The sequence below is a fragment of the Eptesicus fuscus genome, chromosome 7 (genome assembly GCF_027574615.1).
Source record: "Eptesicus fuscus isolate TK198812 chromosome 7, DD_ASM_mEF_20220401, whole genome shotgun sequence".
Lineage (NCBI taxonomy): Eukaryota > Metazoa > Chordata > Mammalia > Chiroptera > Vespertilionidae > Eptesicus > Eptesicus fuscus.
In genome coordinates this window covers 97401605-97423767 of record NC_072479.1, presented here as the reverse complement: position 1 = coordinate 97423767, position 22163 = coordinate 97401605, and the positions used below count along the sequence as shown (strand labels likewise).

The following is a 22163-nucleotide window of genomic DNA, read 5'->3' as shown; positions in this document are numbered from 1 at the left end:
CCCTCAAGGGATGTCCGACTGCCCGTTTAGGCCCAATCCCTGGGATCGGGCCTAAACGGGCAGTCGGACATCCCTCTCACAATCCAGGACTGCTGGCTCCCAACTGCTTGCCTGCCTGCCTTCCTGATTGCCCCTAACCGCTTCTGCCTGCCAGCCTGATCACCCCCTAACCACTCTGCTGCCAGCCTGTTTGCCCCCAACTTCCCTCCTCTGCCAGCCTGGTTATCCCTAACTGCCCTCTCCTGCAGGGTTAATCACCTCCAACAGCCCTCCCTTGCAGGCCAGGTGCCTCCCAACTGCCCTCTCCTGCTGGCCATCTTGTGTCCACATGGGGGCAGCTATATTGTGTGTTGCAGTGATGATCAATCTGCATAGTACTCTTTTATTAGATAGGAGAGAGGCCTGGTACAGGGGTGGGGGCCAGCTGGTTTGCCCTGAAGGGTGTCCCGGATCAGGTGGGGGTTCCCTTGGGGTGTGGGGCGGCCTGAGCGAGAGGCCTGTGGTGGTTTGCAGGCCACGCCCCCTGGCAACCCAAGCGGAGGCCCTGGTATCTGGAATTTATTTTCCTTCTACAATTGAAACTTTGTAGCCTGGAGCAGAGCCAAGCCTGGGGCTCCCTCCAAGGCCGGCAGCCATTTGTGTTGGGGTTATAATTGAAACTTTGTTGCCTTAAGCGGGTGGGCCAGGCCAGGGTGTGCGGAAAGCTTTGCTTCCCCTGTTGCCGGAGGCAACCCTGGCCTGTTCTCTCAAGCTCCATTCTGCCACCATTTGTTTGAATTTACCTTCTATAATTGAAACTTTGTAGCTTGAGTGGAGGCTTAGGGCTGGCAAGGGCAGGCGGAAACCTTGGCTTCCTCTGTTACCTAGGAAACCTTGCTTTCTGTGGCTGTAGCCATCTTGGTTTGGGTTAATTTGCATACTTGCTCTGATTGGATGATGGGCGTGGCTTGTGGGTGTGTCGGAGGTATGGTCAATTTGCATATTTGTCTATTATTAGATAGGATGATTTCAATCTTTATTAAGAGTGACAAGTGTTAGAGGGGAGATAGCTGGGGTGGGGGGCCGGGTGAAAAAGGTGAAGGTATTAAAAAAAAACAAAAAACCCTCATAGATAGGCAACAGTGATTATTGGAGGGGGAAAAGAAAAACTAAAGTAAATAAAAATTTATTGAGACACATTTTGTGATGTAACATGATCTGACCTGTAGAATGTTCCATGTGTGCTTAAGAATCTGTATTCCATGTGTGCTTAAGAATCTGTATATCTATTTTTTGGATGGAATGTTCTGTAATGTCAAGTCTACTTGGTCTAACAAGTTAAGGACATTGTGTATTGATTTTTCTGTCGGAAGGTTCTAGCCATTGGTGAAAGTGGAATATTAAAGGCCCTTACTATTACTGTATTTCTCTGCTCCTATGTTGGGGTGCATAAAATTTATAAATGTTATATCCTCTTGCTGGATTGAACCTTTATCATTATATGATGTCTCTCTTCTTTGAGAACACTTCTAAGTCATGAGCATTAACAGTCAGTTTGGAAAGTGCACTACTCCTCGGTTCGTGGCCTACTGTGCAATGTTGGCCAAACCACAACTCTTCCTGGCCTGGGTTACCCATCTATTAAGATCATATAATTTTTAAAAAGAGCAAAATACTGTAAATTACTAGCTACTTTACAAACTTAGATTACCTGTGACAGATGGCATATTTAAGGAATCATTTTTTTTAAAACCTTTTTTATTACCCTTCCTAAGGAAATCTTTTATACACTGCGGATTGGAACGGCAAGCACACAGAGCAGCCTTGTTTAGCTACCACTAGAGGAATGTCAGGTAGTTGGAAATCAATTTTGCTTCTGTCACTACACATGGAACGTTTCTAGGTCAGCTTCTAAGACTGAGTTAAGGTAAACAAAACAGGAAATTGCACGATCCTCATTAAGACTCCATTGGTGTGTCTGAGCTCCTGCTTCCAAAAGGACCATTAATGGACGAATTTCTTGTATTGCCAAGAGCAAGCCTCTCTCGCCTTCCAAATGCTTCATTGACTAGAACACAAAGAGTTAAGCAATTATGAGCAATAAGTTTTTCTACCTAAGGCAGAAATTTTGTTTATGAAAATATATTTACTACTTAGTAAATGGGAAAGTAAGTAACCAACTCAGAAATTCAACTTAATGCTCTGAAGGAGGGTAATCATGTTTTAAATGACTACTTAAAAAAAATGTTGTCTTTGCCTTGCCCTGGATTTATCTAATCCACTGTGATAACAAATGTCCCACGCTTATAACAGTGACTCTATCCTTCCATCGTTCTACTTCTGAGAGTTTCCTATTTTTCTTCCTTCATCTATCCCTGTATCATTTATACATAGGACCCTTTTTCTCTATGGAGGGAAGATTCAGGAGTTAGATAGTGGGGCTCCATGTTATAGGACAAACCAGACTACCTCAAAGTAGTAAGTAAGCAGCCAGGCCCCCAGGAAGGGAGGGGCCCCTTGAGCAGAGCAGATTTATTCATCCTGGGAGGGTCATTCTTTGAGGCCATGCTACATTTCCTTCCAGTTTTCCCATTGAGATCTTTCAAATTTAAAATTTAAGTTTTGGCGTATAAAGATAATAGATTAAAGATAATAGATATTTTTAAATGGCCTACATTTCAAAGTCTAAAGACGAAATTATTTGTGAACATAAACATTTCTCAATTACATTTAATCCTATTTCTAAGAAGACTGTACTGCAGGGTGACCACAGGATATAACTTTGCTACTTATTTACAGAACTCATTCAGAAAAGGCAGGAAATTAAGATTCTTACCTGAAGACACTGTGCTTATATCCCAGACCCGAAGCCCTTCTTTCTGACCTCCAAAGGCATAAATAAATGGCAAATCAGGGCAACAGGCAGAACAGAAGAGAACTCCCTGGGGAGAAGAGAGTGAGTCAGTCAAGTTGGAAAGAAGATTGTACTAGGAAGCCAGACAAGTTCAGCATGATGGACATTCTGTGAGGATGTGTGTGCTGGGTATGACCACGCAGGTCTCTCACCTCCATTATCTTTCTGTCTATTACCTATTTCCTATTAAATCTAATCTGCTAAGCACTTTTAATTCTTTTTTAAGGAATGATGGTGATACCAGAGGTCACTACTAAATCATTTTCTAATTTTTTAATGTTTTCATTTGTTACATTTTTTTGTTACTGATAACACGTGTATCATAGGAAACAAACAACAAAAAGTATAAAAACCACTCAGTAAGATAATCACTGTTCATGTTTTGGGATAGGGTCTTCTAGATTTAAAAATACTCATTCAAGCACTTAAAACATTTAAATATAAGCATGGATGGTACTATAAAAATTGCTTCTGTTATCTGCCTTTCCACAAATATTTACACACACATATATTCACTTTTAAACAGTTACAGTGTTCTGTGTCTGCAACTTAATTTATATAACTCAGTGCATGGCACACAGTAAGTATGCAATAAATATTTGCTGAATGAATGAATTCATTATTTCTAATTCTTTTGCCACTACATAGTAATCAATTTTAGTGTAGTCAGACTAGTTATGCAAAGAAGTGATAAACTGATCACTATGGTGCCATAAAGGTTCAAGATTTCCTGGGACAGTATTTATTTTAGGGTAAGAAATAGTCATTGAAAAAAAAATAATAAAATAAAAAAAACAACAATTTTTGAATCAGAAAAAAAAAAAGAAAAAAAAGAAAAAGAAATAGTCATTGATTTCACCTTAAACTATCCTACATCATAAATCTCACCAAATTTGGCTAAGCTCAAAATCAACTTCCCCAATAAATCCATATTTAATGCAATGGTTCCTGGAGAATGACAAACAATTCAGGTCAGAAACAGAAAACAGCCTTACCATTTTCATGTCCCTGGAGTGAACCAGACTTGGCCTGTCTCCTAATACGTCCCAGATCTTCACATATTTGTCTGCTGATGCAGTCACAAGACAACCCTTGATTTGACTGCTGAGATCAAGACCTAAAGGAAGATTAGTTCACAGACTCTAATGACGTTGAGGTACAGATTTACTTCATAATTTAATAGAAAGTAAATAACTATTTTTGCTCACCAGAGATTTCATCATTGTGTGCATTAAGTGTAAAAATTGGCTTATCTGAACGTGCATCCAAATTATATACAAAGCCGTCATCTGTACTGGCCTGGAAAGAGTAAAAGATGGGCAAGACCATGCTATATGACAAAATTTAACAATGGGTCAACAGTGTAAATTATAGTGCAAGTCAGCCACATACCTGACGGGCTTATTAAAAATTAACTTGGACAGAAAGAATTTACTTGTAGGTAAGATGAGTTTGCTCGTATATGGACTAATTCAGCTGATACGTTCATTATGCAGTTGGGTATAAGTGGGAACCTATGGGAGTGGTATGGACTAGGGTTAGAAAGGTGAAAGCACAGAGGTGGTAGTCAAATTCATGAGAACGGGACACGCCCTTGGAATGTAGAATTAAAAGACCAGTGTGTCGGGGGAGGGGAAGGAGGTGGAAGAGGGCATCGAGGGGATAAATGATGATGGAAAATGATAATAAAGATCAGTTTGTTGAGGGCAGAGACATGGGAAGTATGGTCACTTAAAGTACAGGGTGGGGAGGAGCTCATAGAAGAAGCAAGAGGGAAGAGGGAATAACAAAGAATGTCAGGAAAGCCAAGGAAATAGGGCTTCTGAAGAAAGGCATGATGAATGCTGTCAATATTTTGGTGGGGAGAGTCAATCATATAAGGACTGAAAGGCAGATTACAGCCCTAGCTGGTGTGGCTCAGTGGATAGAGCATCGGCCTACAGACTGAAGGGTCTCAGGTTCGATTACGGTCAAGGGCACATGCCCGGCTTGTGTGCTCGATCCCCAGTGGGGAATGTGCAAGAGGCAGCCAGTCAATGATTCTCTCATTGATGTTTCTCTCTTTCTCCCTTCCTCTCTGAAATCAATAAAAATATTATTAAAAATAAAAGGCAGATTACAGTGGGTTGTTACACTTTCATGTTAGGGAGAAGAAACAAAGGAATTCAGAAACAGACCTAGTCAAGGATGGGAGAGAGAGAGACTTGAGCCAAGACCAACAGCCAGTAGAGAAAAAGAGAGAAAGGATAACTGATGTAGTCTCAAAGACTGGGCTGTGGATGGGGATAAAAACAAGGGAAGAAGGTCTCATCCTTTGAGACTAACCCATTTGATTCTGATCACTTCCCATTTCCTTAAATGTTTGTGATTTGAGGACCGATGACCATTTGCTAGCAAATAACCTAAGGAATGCGTGTGCTTGACTGTTGACAACTAATATACAACTCAAATACAACTGGGACTTCACTCCTGATCCAGCTTAGGGTAGCTCAGCTGGGAGCTCTATTATTTCAGGAACCTTATTAAAAACTGTCCACATATTTTAAGAACACTTTTATAAAGAACTCTTTCCCTCATTTACAAAGCCCTACATATTTACGTTAGGAAAATTAGGAAATATATGGGTGTAGAATTCTTTAATTACTCTTCCCTTCTGGATGAAAGCTGGGATTTCATCTTCCCATGGATTGAAGTGTCAATGGCATCTTTGGATGCTACATAGAAAACTGTCATCCTACAGACATTGAGGGTATTTACAGAAACATACTTTTTCCTATCTGGGAGACAGTGCTATAGTCATTAAAAGACTATTAACCATGTTAAATATTTTTTAAAAATACAATAAAATGATCAAAATAAAAATTGGCATACTTTGGAATGGTTGGAAATTAGCAAAATTATTTACATTTACAATTTTTCTGTGGCTGGTTCATTATTCTCTCTCCAAATCACATTAATACAGAAAAGCTTTTCAGAGAGTCTCTCTATAATAGAATTACAGAAATAAGTATTAGTAACCAGGGTAAGCAAAACAGTAATATGCAAAATCTTACCAAGAAATGACAAGGTGAAAAATGATTCCAAGTCACTCTCTCAATCTGCCCGCTGAATCGCCACATTCGATGGCTTTCATCTGGACTTCGGCAATCATACAAAGCCACTGACCTGCACACATAAAGGCAAAGGTAGGGCTTTCAGAGTTCCAGTTCTATACGTTTTATTAATGACATGGTAATTAAACACTGTGAAGTCAGGATCCAATTATTTAAAGCCTGCTTTGAGGTTCCAAAATAAAGTAGAAAAGATGATTTTCACTGATTGGTGGACTCTGTCACTTGAAGGGACTGGTGGCTCTGGATGTCAGTGACCATGACCTTTTCCAGGTCAAATCCTCTGCTTACAAGATGAATTATCTGTATTTCTGAAAGACCAGGGCAGTTTCTAATTTCCCTTCCCCAGTCATGCTCAGAGCCAGATCACCCGTTCTAGTCGCACTTACTCTGTACAAGAAGGTTCCTTTGTTGGGGGAACCTATGGATACTTTTCTAACTTTGCATGAATCCCAACTAAAAAATGTAAACATATCACTCTTCAAAAGGACACGGAATGAAAATGAAGACTGAGTTTGTTTCTACGAGCTATCCTCCCCATCTCCAGACCCTGCAGTAGACTAGTGGGCCCAATTCTTCACCTCTCCCTATAGCCGTGCCCTCTGTCAGTGACGTGAGAATTCTTTCCATAAAGGCAGAGTTCATTTCTCCACGTGATCTGTTTTGGCCAAGAGACTAAGACATAAGTGTACTAGTTGTGAGCCTAAGTCTCAAGAGGCCTTGACATTTCTGCTTGAGCTTTTGAGCTCACCATAACCTAGCCTGCTGGTCCCAGGAGATGAAACACGGGGAGAGCCAAGTCTCCATGGCCCATAAATAAACAACGATGAGCAGAGCTACCACTGAATACAGAATAGATTAGCTCAGTCTTGCAGAGGCATATGAAATAAATGGTTATTGTTTCACGTCACTGAATTTTGGGATGGCGGGTTTCACAGCAATGGCTAACTCATAAACCCTCTAAAAATCAAAGTAGTTGCTAGTTAGGAACTACATTATCATGACACACCACATCCCCTTGCAGACTGAAATTACTAAAATTGAAAAGGACAGATAAGTATTACTAATAATTTAAACACACAGGTGCCTCAGCAGGGCTTTCTCTCTGAGCATCAGTGATGCTTTCTGAGTTAGGTCATGGGGATAAAAACAGTAGTGATAACTCCTGAAATGCAATGCTTTCTTACTTATCATATGATCCAGAAATCAGAGTCTGTGCTTCAAATGGGTGAAACTGTAGTGTCTGGACCTACATGGGAAAAAGCATAAATGAATAAATCTGCTTGTTTGGTTTTGGTAAAACTGCCTAATACTTGGTGAGAATCAATTTGGCAGTGTTTTTATAAATTTCTCCTGAAATTTAGCCCTATTTAAAGGAACATAAATGTACTGCAAGATCAAAAGGACAAAACACTTTCCAAATAAAGGTTGACACTTAAGACATAATACAGCATTCCCCAACTTGCGTTTGGCTTAATATATATGTCCTTCAAGTGTTAACATATATTCAGGAGAAAAAGGAGTGTGGTCAAACGTCTGGGCAACTCTACATGCTGTGGGGGCCCCCCAGTGTGCATTTTAGGAGTCTCTGCCAACATGTTACAAAGCATGAATGTTCCTAGTCACTTCACCTTCCGGCATCCATTGTTGCATCTGAGATGGGAAACTATAACTATCACACAGGCCTTTGGGAAGATCCACTGAGAGAGCATGTCAAAGCACTCTGATTCACAAAAAGCCACTTATAAATATTTGGATTATTTGTAGCCAATATTTGTCTCAGATTTTTAGGAATCCCTTTGACCCACTAAATCATCATACCTTGTCTGTGTGCACAGCAAGGCTAGCTGCTGGTTTCCCCAAGGACATATCCCACAGAATCACAGTGTTGTCAGCTGACCCACTTGCCAGCACGTTTCTGAGAAAGGGAGGAAACAAGTCATGTAATCTTTTAAAGATCAAGAGCATTAAGTGTAAGGATTTCATTTACAATAGCATCAAAAAGAAGAAAATAATTAGGAATAAATTTAATAAAAGAAATTCAAGACATACGTATTGAAAACTATAAAAGATAATTCTAAGAAAGAATATCTAAATTAACAGAAAGATATTTCATGTTCATGGATTGGAAGACAATGTTGTTAAAACAGAAATACTGTCTGCCATCTACAGATTGACCTACAGATTAAACCAATCCCTTTAAAAATCCCAGCTGAATTTTTTAAAAAAATATATTTTATTGATTTTTTACAGAGAGGAATGGAGAGGGAGAGGGATAGAGAGTTAGAACATCAATGAGAGAGAAACATCGATTCAACTGCCTCCTACACACTCCCTACTGGGGATGTGCCCACAACCAAGGTACATGCCCTTGACCGGATTCGAACCTGGGACCCTCCAGTCTGCAGGCCGATGCTCTATCCACTGAGCCAAACCGGTTAGGGCCATTTTTGCAGAAAACTGACAAAAGCTGGATTTAAACTTTATTTGGAAATACTAGGGATCCAAAATAATCTTAAAAAGGAAGAGCAAAGTTGAATAAAATCAGATTCTGATTTCAAAACTGACTGAAAAGCTACATTAATCACAACAATGTGGTGCTGGCATCAGATTAACAGTAGAATGAAGTGTCTAGAAATAAACCATAATTTATGGTCAAGGGTGCTAACGTTATCCACTGTTCAATGGGGAAAAGAACAGTATTTTCAACAAAGGGATAGTCGCTTGCAAAAGAACGATGCTAGAGCTCTGGTCCAGTAGCTCAGTTGGCTAGAGCATCCTGATATGTCAATGATGCAGGTTTGATACCCAGTCAAGGCACATACAAGAAATCAGCCAATGAATGCATAAGTGGAACAACAAATTGATGTTTCTCTCTCTCCCTTCCTTTCTCCCTCCAAGATCAATTGAAAAAAAAAAGACATTAGGGGCTAGCTGGTTTGGCTCAGTGGATAGGGCGTCGGCCTGTGGACTGAAGGGTTCTGGGTTCGATTCCAGTCAAGGGCACATGCCCAAGTTGTGGGCTCAATCCCCAGTTGGGTGCGTGCAGGAGGCAGCCAATCAATGATTCTCATCATTGATGTTTCTCTCTCTTCCCTCTCCCTTCCTCTCTGAAATCAATAAAAAAATACATACACACACACACACACACACACACACACACACACGAGGCCCCGATCATGCATTGTGGGTCCCTCGGCCTGGCCTGTGTCCTCTCACAATCCGGGACTCCACCGGTGCACAATCGGGGCCAGGGAGGGCCCGCAGGAGGGCTCCAGGGTGTGTCCAGCCAGTCTCACCCAGACCCCAGCAGCAAGCTAACCTACCAGAGAGTCTGCCCCCTGGTGGTCAGTGCATGTCATAGCTACCGGTCAAATGGTCGCTTGGGCTTTTATATATATATACTAGAGGCCAGGTGCAGAAAATTCATGCATGGGGCGGTGTCCCTCAGCCCAGCCTGCACCCTCTTGAATCTCGGACCCCTCAAGGGATGTCTGACTGCCCTCTCACAATCCAGGACTGCTGGCTCCCAACCACTTGCCTGCCTGCCTACCTGATTGCCCCTAACCTGCTCTGCCTGCCAGCCTGATCACCCCCTAGCCACTCCCCTGCCAGCCTGATCAATGACTCACTGCTACCCTGCCAGACTGATTGCCCCTAACTGCCCTCCCCTGCAGGTCTGGTTGCCCTCAACTGCCTCCCTTGCAGGCCTGGTTCCCCCAAACTGCTCTCCCCTGCAGGCTTGTACCTCCCAACTGCCCTCCCCTGCAGGCCTGGTTTCCTCCAACTGCCCTCCCTAGCAGGCCTGGTCCCTCCCAACTGCCATCCCCTGCTGGCCATCTTGTGATGGCCATCTTGTGACCAGATGGAGACAGCCATCTTGTGTGTTGGAGTGATGGTCAATTTGCATATTACCGCTTTATTATATATATGTATATATATATATTTTTAAATGACATTAGACCCCTATCTCATACTATACACAAAAAGTAATTGAAAACAGATCACAGACCTAAATCAATAGCCAAAACTATAAAGCTCTAAAAAAAAACACATATAGGTATAAATCTTCGTGACCTGGGGTTAAACAATGGTTTCTTAGATATGACACCAAAAGTGTAAACACCAAAAGAAATAAATTGGACATCATGAACATGCAAAACTTTGTGCTGTAAATGACATCATCTAGAAAGTGAAAAGACAACCCTCAGAATGGTAAGTCTGTTTACCTGATCAGCTTATTCCAAGAAAGGTCCAGGACAGCATCAGTATGCCCCTCTGCGGAGGAACTCTGTAATTATTAATTACTTTTTGTATCAAAGTCTCCCCCAAATAAAACTAATTTGAAAAATTCTTTAAATCTTAAGATTATTGTCCTGATCTTAAGGAAACCTGAAGACTAAGAAAAGGAAGCACCTTGTCTCCCTGTTACTTTATAGGGCCATGATAAAGAATCTTTAGAGGAGAAACTACAGTAGTTCTTAATATACATGATGTAATTCTACAAATACCAGCTCCTCTCCCCAAAACTTAACAGAGTAAAAGCTACAGGAATGAATACATGGATATTTGGAATTCAACATACTGAAGGCTAAATGGAAATTTTTTAAAGTTCAAAACTAGCATATTAGTGTGAATCATTACTATAAAGGAAATCATGAAGAAGGTGTTAACAGGTTTTATGTAGATATCAATTTTTCCTTTGATGAGCTTTTTGAAACTAGAAACTACTGTAACTTTGTAACTACCTGGCCTGTTTCACCAAGAGTGTCTAATTAAAAAAAGAGTAGGATCTTGTCCCTCCTTGCCCTAGCCCCAGTAAACTTAAGTTTGTCATTAGTTTAAATATGTTAACTTGCTTACCTTCTTTCCTTTCTTTTTCTTCTTTTTTGACAGCTTACTTCCAAGTGTGAAGACTGGCTCTAAAGAGTCCACTATATCCAGGTCCCACACTTCAATAACGGGGGTCATGTTTCCCACAGCAATATAATTTCCTACAGGAGGAAATTAATTATGACTTAAAAGTGAGTTCTTTCTGGCACCAGAGCCTTGTAGGTAGTATGTGATCAGTAGGTATTTGGTTAAGGACAAGTCAAAGACAGGAAAAGAAAATTACTCCTAACAAAATACACAACATAGAGTAATTGAGCAATGGCTGAGAGCAGTTGCTCTAACTTTATTTGCATATACATCACCTGCATGTAGTAAAATGCAGATTCTATTCAGGAGGTCTTGGGTGGGGCCCCACCCCTGCATTTCTAACCAGCTCGCGGACGATGCCAATGCTGTGCCGCTAGGTTCTTGGGTCAAAAGGGCTCAGCAACAAGGTCTCCGTCTCTTAGCTCCAGGTCCTCACTTAGCTCATAACAATAAAACCCCTTCCAACCTTCACGGGATGTTGTGAGGATAAGGATCTGACCAGATCAGGAATGTGAACAGCTTTGTAAATGAGATGTACGGTTATGAGAATCAGACTTTACCTGGTTAAGAACAAATAGGACAGGGCAACCAGTAGTGTGAAGCTTTGGCTAAAAAGACTAACATGAGAACCTTAGTCTCTTTACTTTGGTCTTAGTTGATGTTTTCTGAAAAGGGCCTTGCCCCTGAACTCTAGCTGATAACATCAGACACATATGCCATTTTATACTGCGTTTTTTTGTTGTTGTTAATCCTCACTCGAAGATACTTTTCCATTGCTTTTTAGGGAGTGGGAGAGAGAGCAAAAGACAGAGAGAAACATCGATGTGAAAGAAACTCATCGATTGGTTGCCTCCTGCATGAGCCCTGACCAGGCCCAGACTGGGGAGGAGCTTGCAACCAAGGTACATGCCCTTGACCGGAATCGAACCCGGGAGCCTTTGGTCCACAGGCCAAGGCTCTATCTACTGAGCCAAACCGGCTAGGGCTATCCTGGGTTTTATGAGACCATCATACAGTTCTGCAGCCCAAAATGCTTTCAGGCCCTGCTCTTCTGCCTATCTGAAGTGTAGAGACATACAGACCCAAAACAATTACATGATTGTGGTTTAAGAATTATATAACTACAACTTCATAAAATAATGTTAACTTCATAAAACATCAATTAATTCTGCAAACATTCATACAGAATACCTAACTTACGTGGCTAGGAAAAACACACAGGACTAGGAACCACTGTGCAATCGTAAGTTTTCTAATTACCAGTAGAATCGTCTGGGCTAGGATCAAAATTCAGCCATTCCACACTCAGAGGGTATGCAGACAGCAGTATATCATGGTGTACATAAAAAGAATCTTCTTCTTGATTATAAACTGCAAAGATTGGAAAAGAGACTTTATTGTATCAGAATAAGAAATCACATCCCACTCAAAAGAACAGACTCTCCCTATTAAACCTGCAGGTGCCACATGCATAAAAGGAGACATATTGGACATTAAAGGAGATGCCCAAGTTGTTACTGCTAGGTAAAATATCCGCATGTCTAATAGACTGCCATCACCCGGTGTGCCCCAGCTGGGGCCAAGAACACTGACAGAGAATTGACATCTGCCTGAATATACCGTCTGCATGCTCACGGCTGAAATGGTCCTATCTTCTGTTTCACCCATTACAGAAAATAATCACTCATGAGGTCTCCATAAGGAGCACAGTCATGCACCGCAGAACAACGTTTCAGCCAACAATAAACCACATACTTGACAGCAGTCCCCTAAGATGATGATGAAACTGAGAAATTCCTATGCCTAGTGACATCGTAGCTGTCATAACATTGCAGTGCAATGTGTTACATGTCTGTGGTCATGCTGGTGTAAACAAATCTGCACTGTGAGTCATATGAAAGTACAACACGTGCATTATGTACAATACATAGTACTTGATAATGATAATAAACAATTACATTATTGGTTACTATACTTACTATACTTACTAGGTCAGCGTGTACTCTCTCTACTTATTAAAAACATCCACAGTATGCTGGTGAATCTGGCAGCAGCCTCATATAGCTCAACTGCATCATTTCCTCCTGTGCTTGACTTAATTTCATGTTGTTTTGTTCAGTAATATGTTGTACATGTTACCTGCAGCGTAGGAGCAATAGGCTATCCCAGGTAGCCCAGGTGTGTGGTAGGCTATAACATATATGTTTGTGAAGTGCACTCTGTAATGTTTGCACAAGGACAAAATTGCCTAGTTATGTATTTCTCAGACTTTATCCCCTCATTAAGCAGAGTATGACTGTAATTATTATTTTATCTTTTAAAGGTCTATCGGGTTGTAAGTCGAGAAGAACAAATAAAAAACAGGACTGAAGAGAAATAACTCATTTAGAAATCTAAATGCTTGGCAAAATTACTTCATTAATATTGAAAAAAGTTTATGATGACCAACAATGTAAATAAAACTCCTGAGAACACTTTTTGGGAATATGGCAACTATAAGACTTAACTCCTTCATTAAGAGAAAAAAACACTGTTAAACTCAATGACTAAGAAGTCTTTTGAAAACACTGATAAACTAGAGCCCAAATAGTCAAAAATTTCCCCCAAACATGCTTTTTTGTTGTTGTTAGAAAAGTTGTTAACACTGTAACCTAAGATTTTAATTCCTCAGACCTCTGCTTCTGGGACAGGTCTGGATCAGCCGATTCCACGTACTGCTCTAGCTTATCACTCAGGATGAGAACGCATGTTCAAACGACTAGCTTGTAGACCTATGAGAACCTCAGCTTTGGTCAATGTATTCAGCCTACATTTTAAATAAAAAGATGACGATGCTTTAAAACGATCTCCTAATTTTAATCATATCAGATCAACATTCAGATAGGCTTTAGAATGCAATTTTGCAAATATTCTTGAATAGAGATTGCTGGATAATTTGGGGCTTCACACTAAATCCAAATAAAATATCGAAGGAAGTAGGAATACAACTGCTTTAAGTTCTCAACTCCTCTCTGATACTCACTAAATAAAAAGGAATGACCACAATAAGTTCACATGAGAATGTATAAAAATCAGTGAAGACAAACTGCAAGTTTTAATTGTTTAAAATTAAAAATGTCACCAATGTGGTTTTCGCATGAAATACATTAAGAACTTGGGAGGTAATTAGAATAACTTTATATTGAAATATCTGCAATTTAAAGCTCTTTTTATTTTATAAACTAGAGGCCTGGTGCACGGATTTGTGCACCAGTAGGGTCCCTCTGCCTGGCCTGCACCTTCTCACAATCCAGGACCCCTCAGGGGATGTCAGATAGCCAGTTTTGGCCTGATCCCTGCAGGCCCGATCCCCACAGGCCCAATCCAGACAGGAGGGAGCCCGATCCCGATAGGAGGGAGTCTGATCCCTTGCAGGCCTGATCCAGACAGGAGGGAGCCTGATCCTGTGTGTTGAGCATCTGTCTCCTGGTGGTCAGTGCATGTCATAGCAACCGGTCAACCGTTTGTTCAGTTGCTTAGGCTTTTACATATATAGATAGATCGCAATGGGCCATGGGATAAAAATAGCCTATTCAATAACTTCCTGTAGGCAGCCTTAAAGATTGTGAAGTGTTACAGAAATTCAACATAATAGATAGAATAAATGACAAAGTAACCTGGAAGATGCCAATAAATATTAAATTTAAAGGTCTTAATTTTCAAACTGTGCAACAGTGCTTAGCCTAACAATTTCATTGAAGCTTCAAAATCTAAGACAGATGACTCGAACACAGTGGGGAAGGCGAGTATCTGGGCAGGGATGGACCTGTCTGAGGGTGTGTGCAGAGAAACAAAAGGGCAAGGAAACACTCAATTAGTGTCTGTTGATTAATAAACATCAACATTAGAATTTGTGATTTAAAAATTCAAATAAAAAAGAAAAATTCAAATCACTGGCCACTTCAGAGTCACAGGAGACATCTCTGGCTTAGACACAAGCATTCCCTGAACTGGGAATGTGACCAAGATGTTCTGGTTCCTAAAGGGAAATGGAGATTTCTGTACAGGATTTTTATGAAGAAAATAAAATGTATCACAAAATGGGCATTATTTGAAATGACTCTGGGGGAAAAAAGGCAGGATAAAAACCTGTCTGTTGAGTATACGCTTTGCCATACAAAGAAAAAGCAGCCAGGAATAAGTTCCCTGTGAGTGATGGGATTATATTTTCCCTTGTGTTTCAGTGTAGTTTTACATCCAGGTTTTCTCCAATGGGGGGATAACTAACCAAAATGTTTAAATGAAAGATTAAAAACCCTTGTTAGAACCTTCCAGGAGACCTATTTCCCTAAATAAAGTCGCGTACCAAAGTGACATAGACGACACGTTCCCAGGCAAACAACCAGGAAATCTGTGGACTGTGTAGATTTAACCACGTAATAAACGTTAATGAGAGAAGGCAGGCTCTGACGCCCAACCATTCATAACAGTAAGTATTATGGTTATTTTAACATCCCTAAAATAGACTAGAACCATTTGGTAAGGGCGGCATTTCACTCACCGTGTACCTCTAAATTGCACTGGTCCTGTTCAGCTCTGCCACAAACTATGAGATTGTCACTGGGCTTAATCAAGAAATCGTCACGTTCATATTGCTCCTAAGTGGGGAGAAAAAAGTCATTGACTAGAAGCAGATATTCAGTGAGGTTTTTCAAACCTCAAGGAGAATAATTAGAAAAGCCATGTAAATATTTACCGTATCTTTCAGAGTAACATAAGGATCTTGATCATTACTCCCATAGACTGTAAGACCCAAGAGAGATTCACCAAGAGTTTCAGTATCTGTAAGAATTCATAAACTGAAATGAATAAAACAGTCACAAAAGCATTTTTTCTAAGGCATCCTATCTTTAGACTTAGATTCCACTGTCTGTTTCATAAATAACTCTGGATCATCCATAGATGGGAAAGGAAATAGCGGATAATAAAAACAGGAATTTAAAAGCCATTTATATTTGACCTTGGAATTCATAATCTTTGAATAAAAGAATTACATCAAAATGTGAAATTCCCTCAGGAGAGATCTGAATTCTGCTCAGATTCTCTAGCTTGCTCTTTGTAATCATTATTCAAAAGTGTTGCAGAGAGGCGGTCTTGAGGCCCTAGAAATGCAATTATCTTAAAACACTGGCACCAACACAGAGTAAGCAAGTTTCCTGGTCAAACAGAATTGAAAAATGATGGGTTTCCCAAAGTTAAATGGGTTTCTTTATTGCAAGATTTCTCAGATCTTCTGATATGCTAATTTGCCTTATGAATCAGAAAGAGGGGTTATTATATGCCTTTTTTCACAAGCCTTACCTCAAAATGGAATTCTTTCATGGCATATCTGCAAGGGTGACATAGAATTGATCCCAAGTAACATAAAACTCAAGGAAGATACTCTTTTTTAAAAAAAATTTTTTTTAAATATATTTTTATTGATTTTTTACAGAGAGGAAGGGAGAGAGAGAGAGAGTTAGAAACATTGATGAGAGAGAAACATCAATCAGCTGCCTCCTGCACACCCGCTACTGTATGTGCCTGCGACCAAGGTACATGCCCTTGACTGGAATCGAACCTGGGACCCTTGAGTCCGCAGGCCGACGCTATATCCACTGAGCCAAACCGGTTAGGGCAAGGAAGATTCTCTTAACTGTCAGGGGAAACTACTTTAAGGAGGTAGCACTAATAAGTCTTAAACTTCTGATAGGAACAGACACGGGAATTTCTACTGAATGAGAAAGACGGAGACAATGACCTGCAGGGTGTGGAAATGTAAGGAGCATTTGTGAATGTGTCTTCTCGGCTTGGGCTCTCTTCCTCTCTGTATTCCCACTCTGTCCCCACAGGAGAGTAACAACCCAGGATCCAATGGAAAAACGACCCTCTGCACCTACTGAAGTAAACAGCTGGTCCCCAACTTCAGATGGTTTGACTCAATATTTCAACTTTCTGATGGTGCAAAAGCATTCACTGGAAACCAGCGAGGCTAAGCTGCAATGTTTGGTTGGTGTATTAAATGACTTTTCAAATTAAAATATTTTCAACTTATGGCTTTATCAGGACATAGCCCTATGGTAGGCTGAGGAGCATCTGTACTAAAAAGAATGAAGGCTTCAGAGATATATAATAGCACTAATATCTACCAGCTGTGTGACACTGGCAAAGTTATTTCATCTTCGTAAGCCTCAGTTTTCTATTCTGTAAAATGGAGTTAATAATTCCTCTCTGATTGCAGACAAAGAAAAATATGTTACAGGTGATTATACCCACTAGTTGCAATAAAATAAAATATACAATAGTATTTTTTTTTTTTTTTTTAGATCTAAGATTAGTGAGTTAGAGCTTAATTTCTAAACTAATTTAGGAAAAATGTTGTCTTCCTAAGTATTGAGCCAGATTATGTGACTGACATAAAAAACAACAAAATCTCAGAGTATAGCTCTGGAACACTAGAAGCATGATCAAATGCAGTAATTTTCAACTGGTGTGCCTCGGCACATGGATACGCTGCAAGAATTTTTAAAAAACACGCAATATCTGACTATTTAGTCAGGGGCACTGACCTCTTTTCCCTTAGATTGTCAAATAAAAAAATGACAAGAGCCAACACAATGATAGCCATCTGATGTGAATAAATCAAAATTACACCTATATTTTTGTCAGATCAGCAACAAATGCATTGAGTTTGCGATTAAATACCAGTATCAGCGAGTGGATTCTAACCTGGGTCGCCTTCCTCGTCATATCGATCTAGCTCATACTCGGCCAGCTCGTCATCCTCCAGCGCCCTATCATCCTCTGGGTCGCCATCCTCCAGAGGCTCCCTGGGCCGTGCCTGGGTACGTGCACTCTGCATGCCATCTTCTGAGGGCTCCCCCGTCTCCTCTTCATCGCTGCCACCTTCTTCTCTATGGCAGTGAAAAAAGGAATCACCCAAATGGCACCTTCAATAACAAGACCACCTTGTCATCGTTACTTAAGATTTACATTCATCTGGACTTTACTACAAACACCAACATGCCTAAACTTACTGTAACTTTTCCTTTGCTTCAGCAATAAGACGTTTTACTTCTTCTTTACTAAGCTCTACCTACAAGAGAGCAAACATTTCATTTTGATATAGTTAAGAAACATTGTAAGTCTTTGAATTAAAAAGAAATTTGCAAACTAATGTAAAATATAACTTTAACCTTTTGCACTCAGATGTCGAGTGTGACTCGACACGGTAAGCATTAGAATAAAGGAATTGAGAAAAAAGCAAGCGAGTGCAAAGGGTTAAGAGACATCAAGAATCAAACATCAATCTAGAATCTAAATTAACGTAACTGGAGTTTTCACAGGTTCTTAAAATTAAGATCCCTTCCCACCTGAAACTTAAAAGCCACATTCAGTCTACTCTCTCTCCAGACCAGTGGTTGGCAAACTCAGTCAACAGAGCCAAATATCAACAGAACAACGATTGAAATTTCTTTTGAGAGCCGAAAACTGACTTCTGCGCATGGGCCACGAAGTTTCAATCGCACTGTACGTGCGCGCCCTCACATGGTATTTTGTGGAAGAGCCACACTCAAGGAGCCAGAGAGCCGCAGTTTGCCGACCACTGCTCCAGACTTTCTAAAAAAGACTGACTTGTATAAACTGAATTCTACGGTAGCCCACCTCACTTTCTTCTCATTACGCTGACTCCTTGGCCACTTCTCCCCATTTTCCCTGTGGGTAGTCCTACATAAACCACCCTTGCCTTGGTCCTCTGCTCTTTACTGTTATCACCCACACGTACTCACTCATCATGCTGTAAGTTCCTTGCAAAGCTCATGAATTCGCAAGACTAAACTACCACCTATGAACTGATTACTCTAAACTTTCCCTTCTCTAGCTCTAAACGTCAGTTCCACTTCCCCAATTGCCTGTAACACTCTCCACTTGGATATCCTGTTCAAAACAGAAGTCATTCTCTACTTCAAAACTGCCATTCCTCCAATGCTCCAGTACCTTTTACAGCACCCCCATCACTGCCACTGTAAGCTTCTGGAACACAGACACTGACTTGTCACTGTGCGCTTAAGCACACAGTTCAGTGCTCAGCCCCCTGCAGGGATGCTTGATGACAGATGATGAATGAATGAATCACCCAGTTTATACCAAAACACCTCTACTAATATGGAAATCCTCCTGAGGGGTGCCGCTCCACTGCTGGATAGCTCCAGAAATGAAAGGTTCTCAACTTTAATGAAACAATACTTATTTTTCTAATTTCTCTGAAAGGTCTGAGTTTTCCTTCCTGGTATTTTGTAGAATAAATTCAATCTCTTCTTTCTAGAAACTCTTCAAGATCCCCAAACCTGCCTTCACATTAGAAACAGGTGAGGATCTTTTAATACATTCAGGCTACCCTCCAGACCAATTAAGTCACAAAACTTGGTAGTAGGACACAGTATTCTCTGAAGCTCCCCAAGTGATTAGAATGTGCAGACATGTTTGGAAATCACTGACTTTAAATATCTGAAAGGGTTATGTCCCCTTTTAATAACTACTGTTAGTTTCTTCAATTATTTTTAAATTTATGAAATAGAGAAAGAGAGAGAGGGAGGGAGAGAGAAACACTGATTTGTTGTTGTTGTTCCACTTATTTGTGCATTCACTGGTTGATTCTTGTGTGTCTCCTGACCGGGATCAAACCTGCAATCGCCAGCTAAGCAATCTGGCCAGGGATCCCTCAATAATTTTTAATGAGATAATTTCCTGTCCCTATTCTATATATATGCATTGACTGCCTACTGTAAGCCAAACACCAGAGAAACTGGTGAATAAAAAAACAGTCTGTGCCCTGAGGAATTTACATCCATTGAGGCTATTACAATCCCTCATTATTGTTAATTTCACGTCCCGACCATTTACATTTCTATTACTTTTCTGTCATCACTGGCCCAATTACATTCAAACCAACTCCCTCCCCCCATTTCCTTGCCTCCTTTCTTTCACTGCACTTATTCCCATTTACATATTATACACACACATGTCAGCTCCGTGCAAGCAAGGACTTTTTTTGTTTTGTTCATGCCTATTCCAGGACCCCGAGCAACGCCTGGCACGCAGAAAGCACCTGGTAATGACCCGTTTAATAACGTAAGCAATCTTCACCCCTGCTGCAGACCCGTCTCTCACTCCTGCAGCGTTTCCCTTCCTGTGCCACGTCTGCCTCTCATCCCCGCTGCCTCTTCATCTCACTCGAATTTCTGCAAGAAATCCCTGACTTACCTCCCAGCCTCAGGACTGTAGCCTCCACCCCAGCTTTTCCAGACCACAGCTTCCCCCCGTGGACTCCTCCGAACGCGGGCACAGGAGTGGAAGGTGGAGTTCCCCATGTGCGCCCCATCCCCGTTACCGCGAATTGGGGTGTGGCTGAAGCTGTGGTGCTGTCAACGAGGCTTTGGGGAAGGGGCGATTTCCGACTCGGAGGAACCTCCTGCCCCTTCCAGCCCAGAAGGCCCAGGTGTGCGCGAATCTGGGGGGAGGGCTTACCTGGGGGGGGGGGGGAGACCGTGGGGAGCCGCAGTCCCAGACTCCCAGGTCCTCGGAGCCGCAGCCCTAGTCACGACCACCAGGCCCAAACCGACCTCACCCCGCCCCGTCTCGACAGCGAGACCAGGGCCGCGCGTCCCGGTCCAGGTTCCCCAGCGACACGAGGAGGACGCCGCAGAGGTAGCTCCCCTACCTGAATGAGGCCTCACCTTGTCCGGCGTCTCCTTGGCCACGCCGCAGCGGACCCAGGCCACGCACGTCACCTGGCGGCTGCGGTTCATGGTCCCCAGCTCAGGACACCTCACGGGGAGACGCGGTGCCGGCGGGACCGGGGCCCTCGTCACCCTCTGGGCCGCGCGCTCCGGGACCAGCTCCGGGAAGCCGCCCCCCGAGGAGCGCAGGCGCAGAACTGCTTCCGGCGGCGGCCGCTTATGACGTCATTGGGAGCCGCCGAATGGGAGAGGGGCGGGGCTTGGGCTGGAAGCGGAAGCGGCCGGGCGAGGGTCCCACGTGGGGTGGGCTTGCTGCTGTGGGGCGGCGTGAGCGGGCTTTGCAGCGCTGTCCCGCCTGTGGCTGCGTCTGCAGGCTTCAGGGAGGCAAGCGGTGAAACTGGAACTTTAGGAGTCAGCGGCACCTCCCCACCAACATTTATTTTGCCTGGAGTTCCATAAACTTAGATGGTAGAGGTTTGTGGGAGTGTCCTTTTCTTTTCTTTTTTTAAAACTCTATCCAAAATGAACTTGTCATTTCAAGGAGATACTTTTGTCGTTACATTTCATTTCACTCTTGGATGCTACGTTTTCACCTTACAACTTTTAGCACCTAGTATATATAGTAAGTGTGCAGGAGTGCTTTAGCAGCAGCAAACGCAGAGTGCTTGTAATGTGCGAGGCACTGTTTCAAGTGCCTTATGTGTTTATTTTCACTTAAAATTTTTATTCTATTATTTTTTTAAATCCTCACCTGAGGACATGCATTGTTTTTAGAGAGAGAGGAAGGAAGAGAGAAAAATATCAACGAGAGAGAGAAACATCGATTGGTGGCCTCCCATATGACTTGTCCCAACCGGATCCAACCCACAACTCCCAACTAACTGAGCCACGCGGGCGGGGGCTAAGTGCCTTATGTTAACTTGGTTACTTCTTACTCCAGTGTGAGAAGTCTTACTCCCATTTTAACACGGGACACATTCATTGCTAATGCGTGTTGTAGCTAGGATCTAAACCAGGTACGGTGACTCCAGATGCTGGCTGTAATCTGTCATGCTTCTCAGCTGAAGTCAGAGTCATCTATTGAAAATGTCAGTGGCTCAAGGACTGTAGAATGGAAAGTCTTAGCATCCCAGAAAGATCTGGGTTTTGATCTCTTGGTCTGTGCAACCCTGTCCAGGTCATTTGCCCTCTCTGGGCTCCAGCTGTCTCTCCTACCTCTGAGACAGACAAGCAAAAACAGGAGAGGGGTTACTATGGGGGAAGCGTGGTGGCAACAACAACCTGGCCGGATATGGTCTTTCCCAGTTGTATTGTCAAAGAGGGCTGTCCACCTGGGGGTGGTCAATGTGTGGACATCTTTGCAAGAAATTTGTCTTCACATACAGTATTTTATTTGGTTCTCACAACACTGATGGAACATGATCAAGAATTACCGCTGCTCTGCCAGCGTGGCTCAGTGGTTGAGCGTGGTTGACCTATGAA

At 41.9% G+C, this 22163-nt stretch overlaps 1 protein-coding gene across 3 annotated transcripts; it reads right to left on the bottom strand.

Annotated features, from left to right (window-relative positions):
* Positions 1-1149: 1149 nt before the first annotated feature.
* Positions 1150-20886, bottom strand: PWP1 (PWP1 homolog, endonuclein). 3 transcript variants are annotated; one of them, XM_008144712.3, is made up of 15 exons: positions 20679-20886; positions 17979-18037; positions 17671-17855; positions 15659-15744; positions 15464-15560; positions 12184-12294; positions 10867-10997; positions 10233-10294; positions 7825-7921; positions 7191-7252; positions 5947-6058; positions 4102-4192; positions 3889-4010; positions 2816-2921; positions 1150-2047 (listed from the first exon to the last, which is right to left on the bottom strand). In XM_008144712.3, the coding sequence occupies exons 1-15, from the start codon at positions 20748-20750 to the stop codon at positions 1938-1940; spliced, it is 1503 nt and encodes a 500-aa protein (XP_008142934.1). In that variant the 5' UTR covers positions 20751-20886; the 3' UTR covers positions 1150-1937. The 3 variants fall into 3 exon arrangements, with proteins under 3 accessions (XP_008142934.1, XP_054575434.1, XP_054575435.1); XM_054719459.1 differs by having other exon boundaries at positions 20663-20681; XM_054719460.1 differs by lacking the exon at positions 17979-18037 and having other exon boundaries at positions 20679-20718.
* Between the last annotated feature and the right edge of the window lie 1277 nt (positions 20887-22163).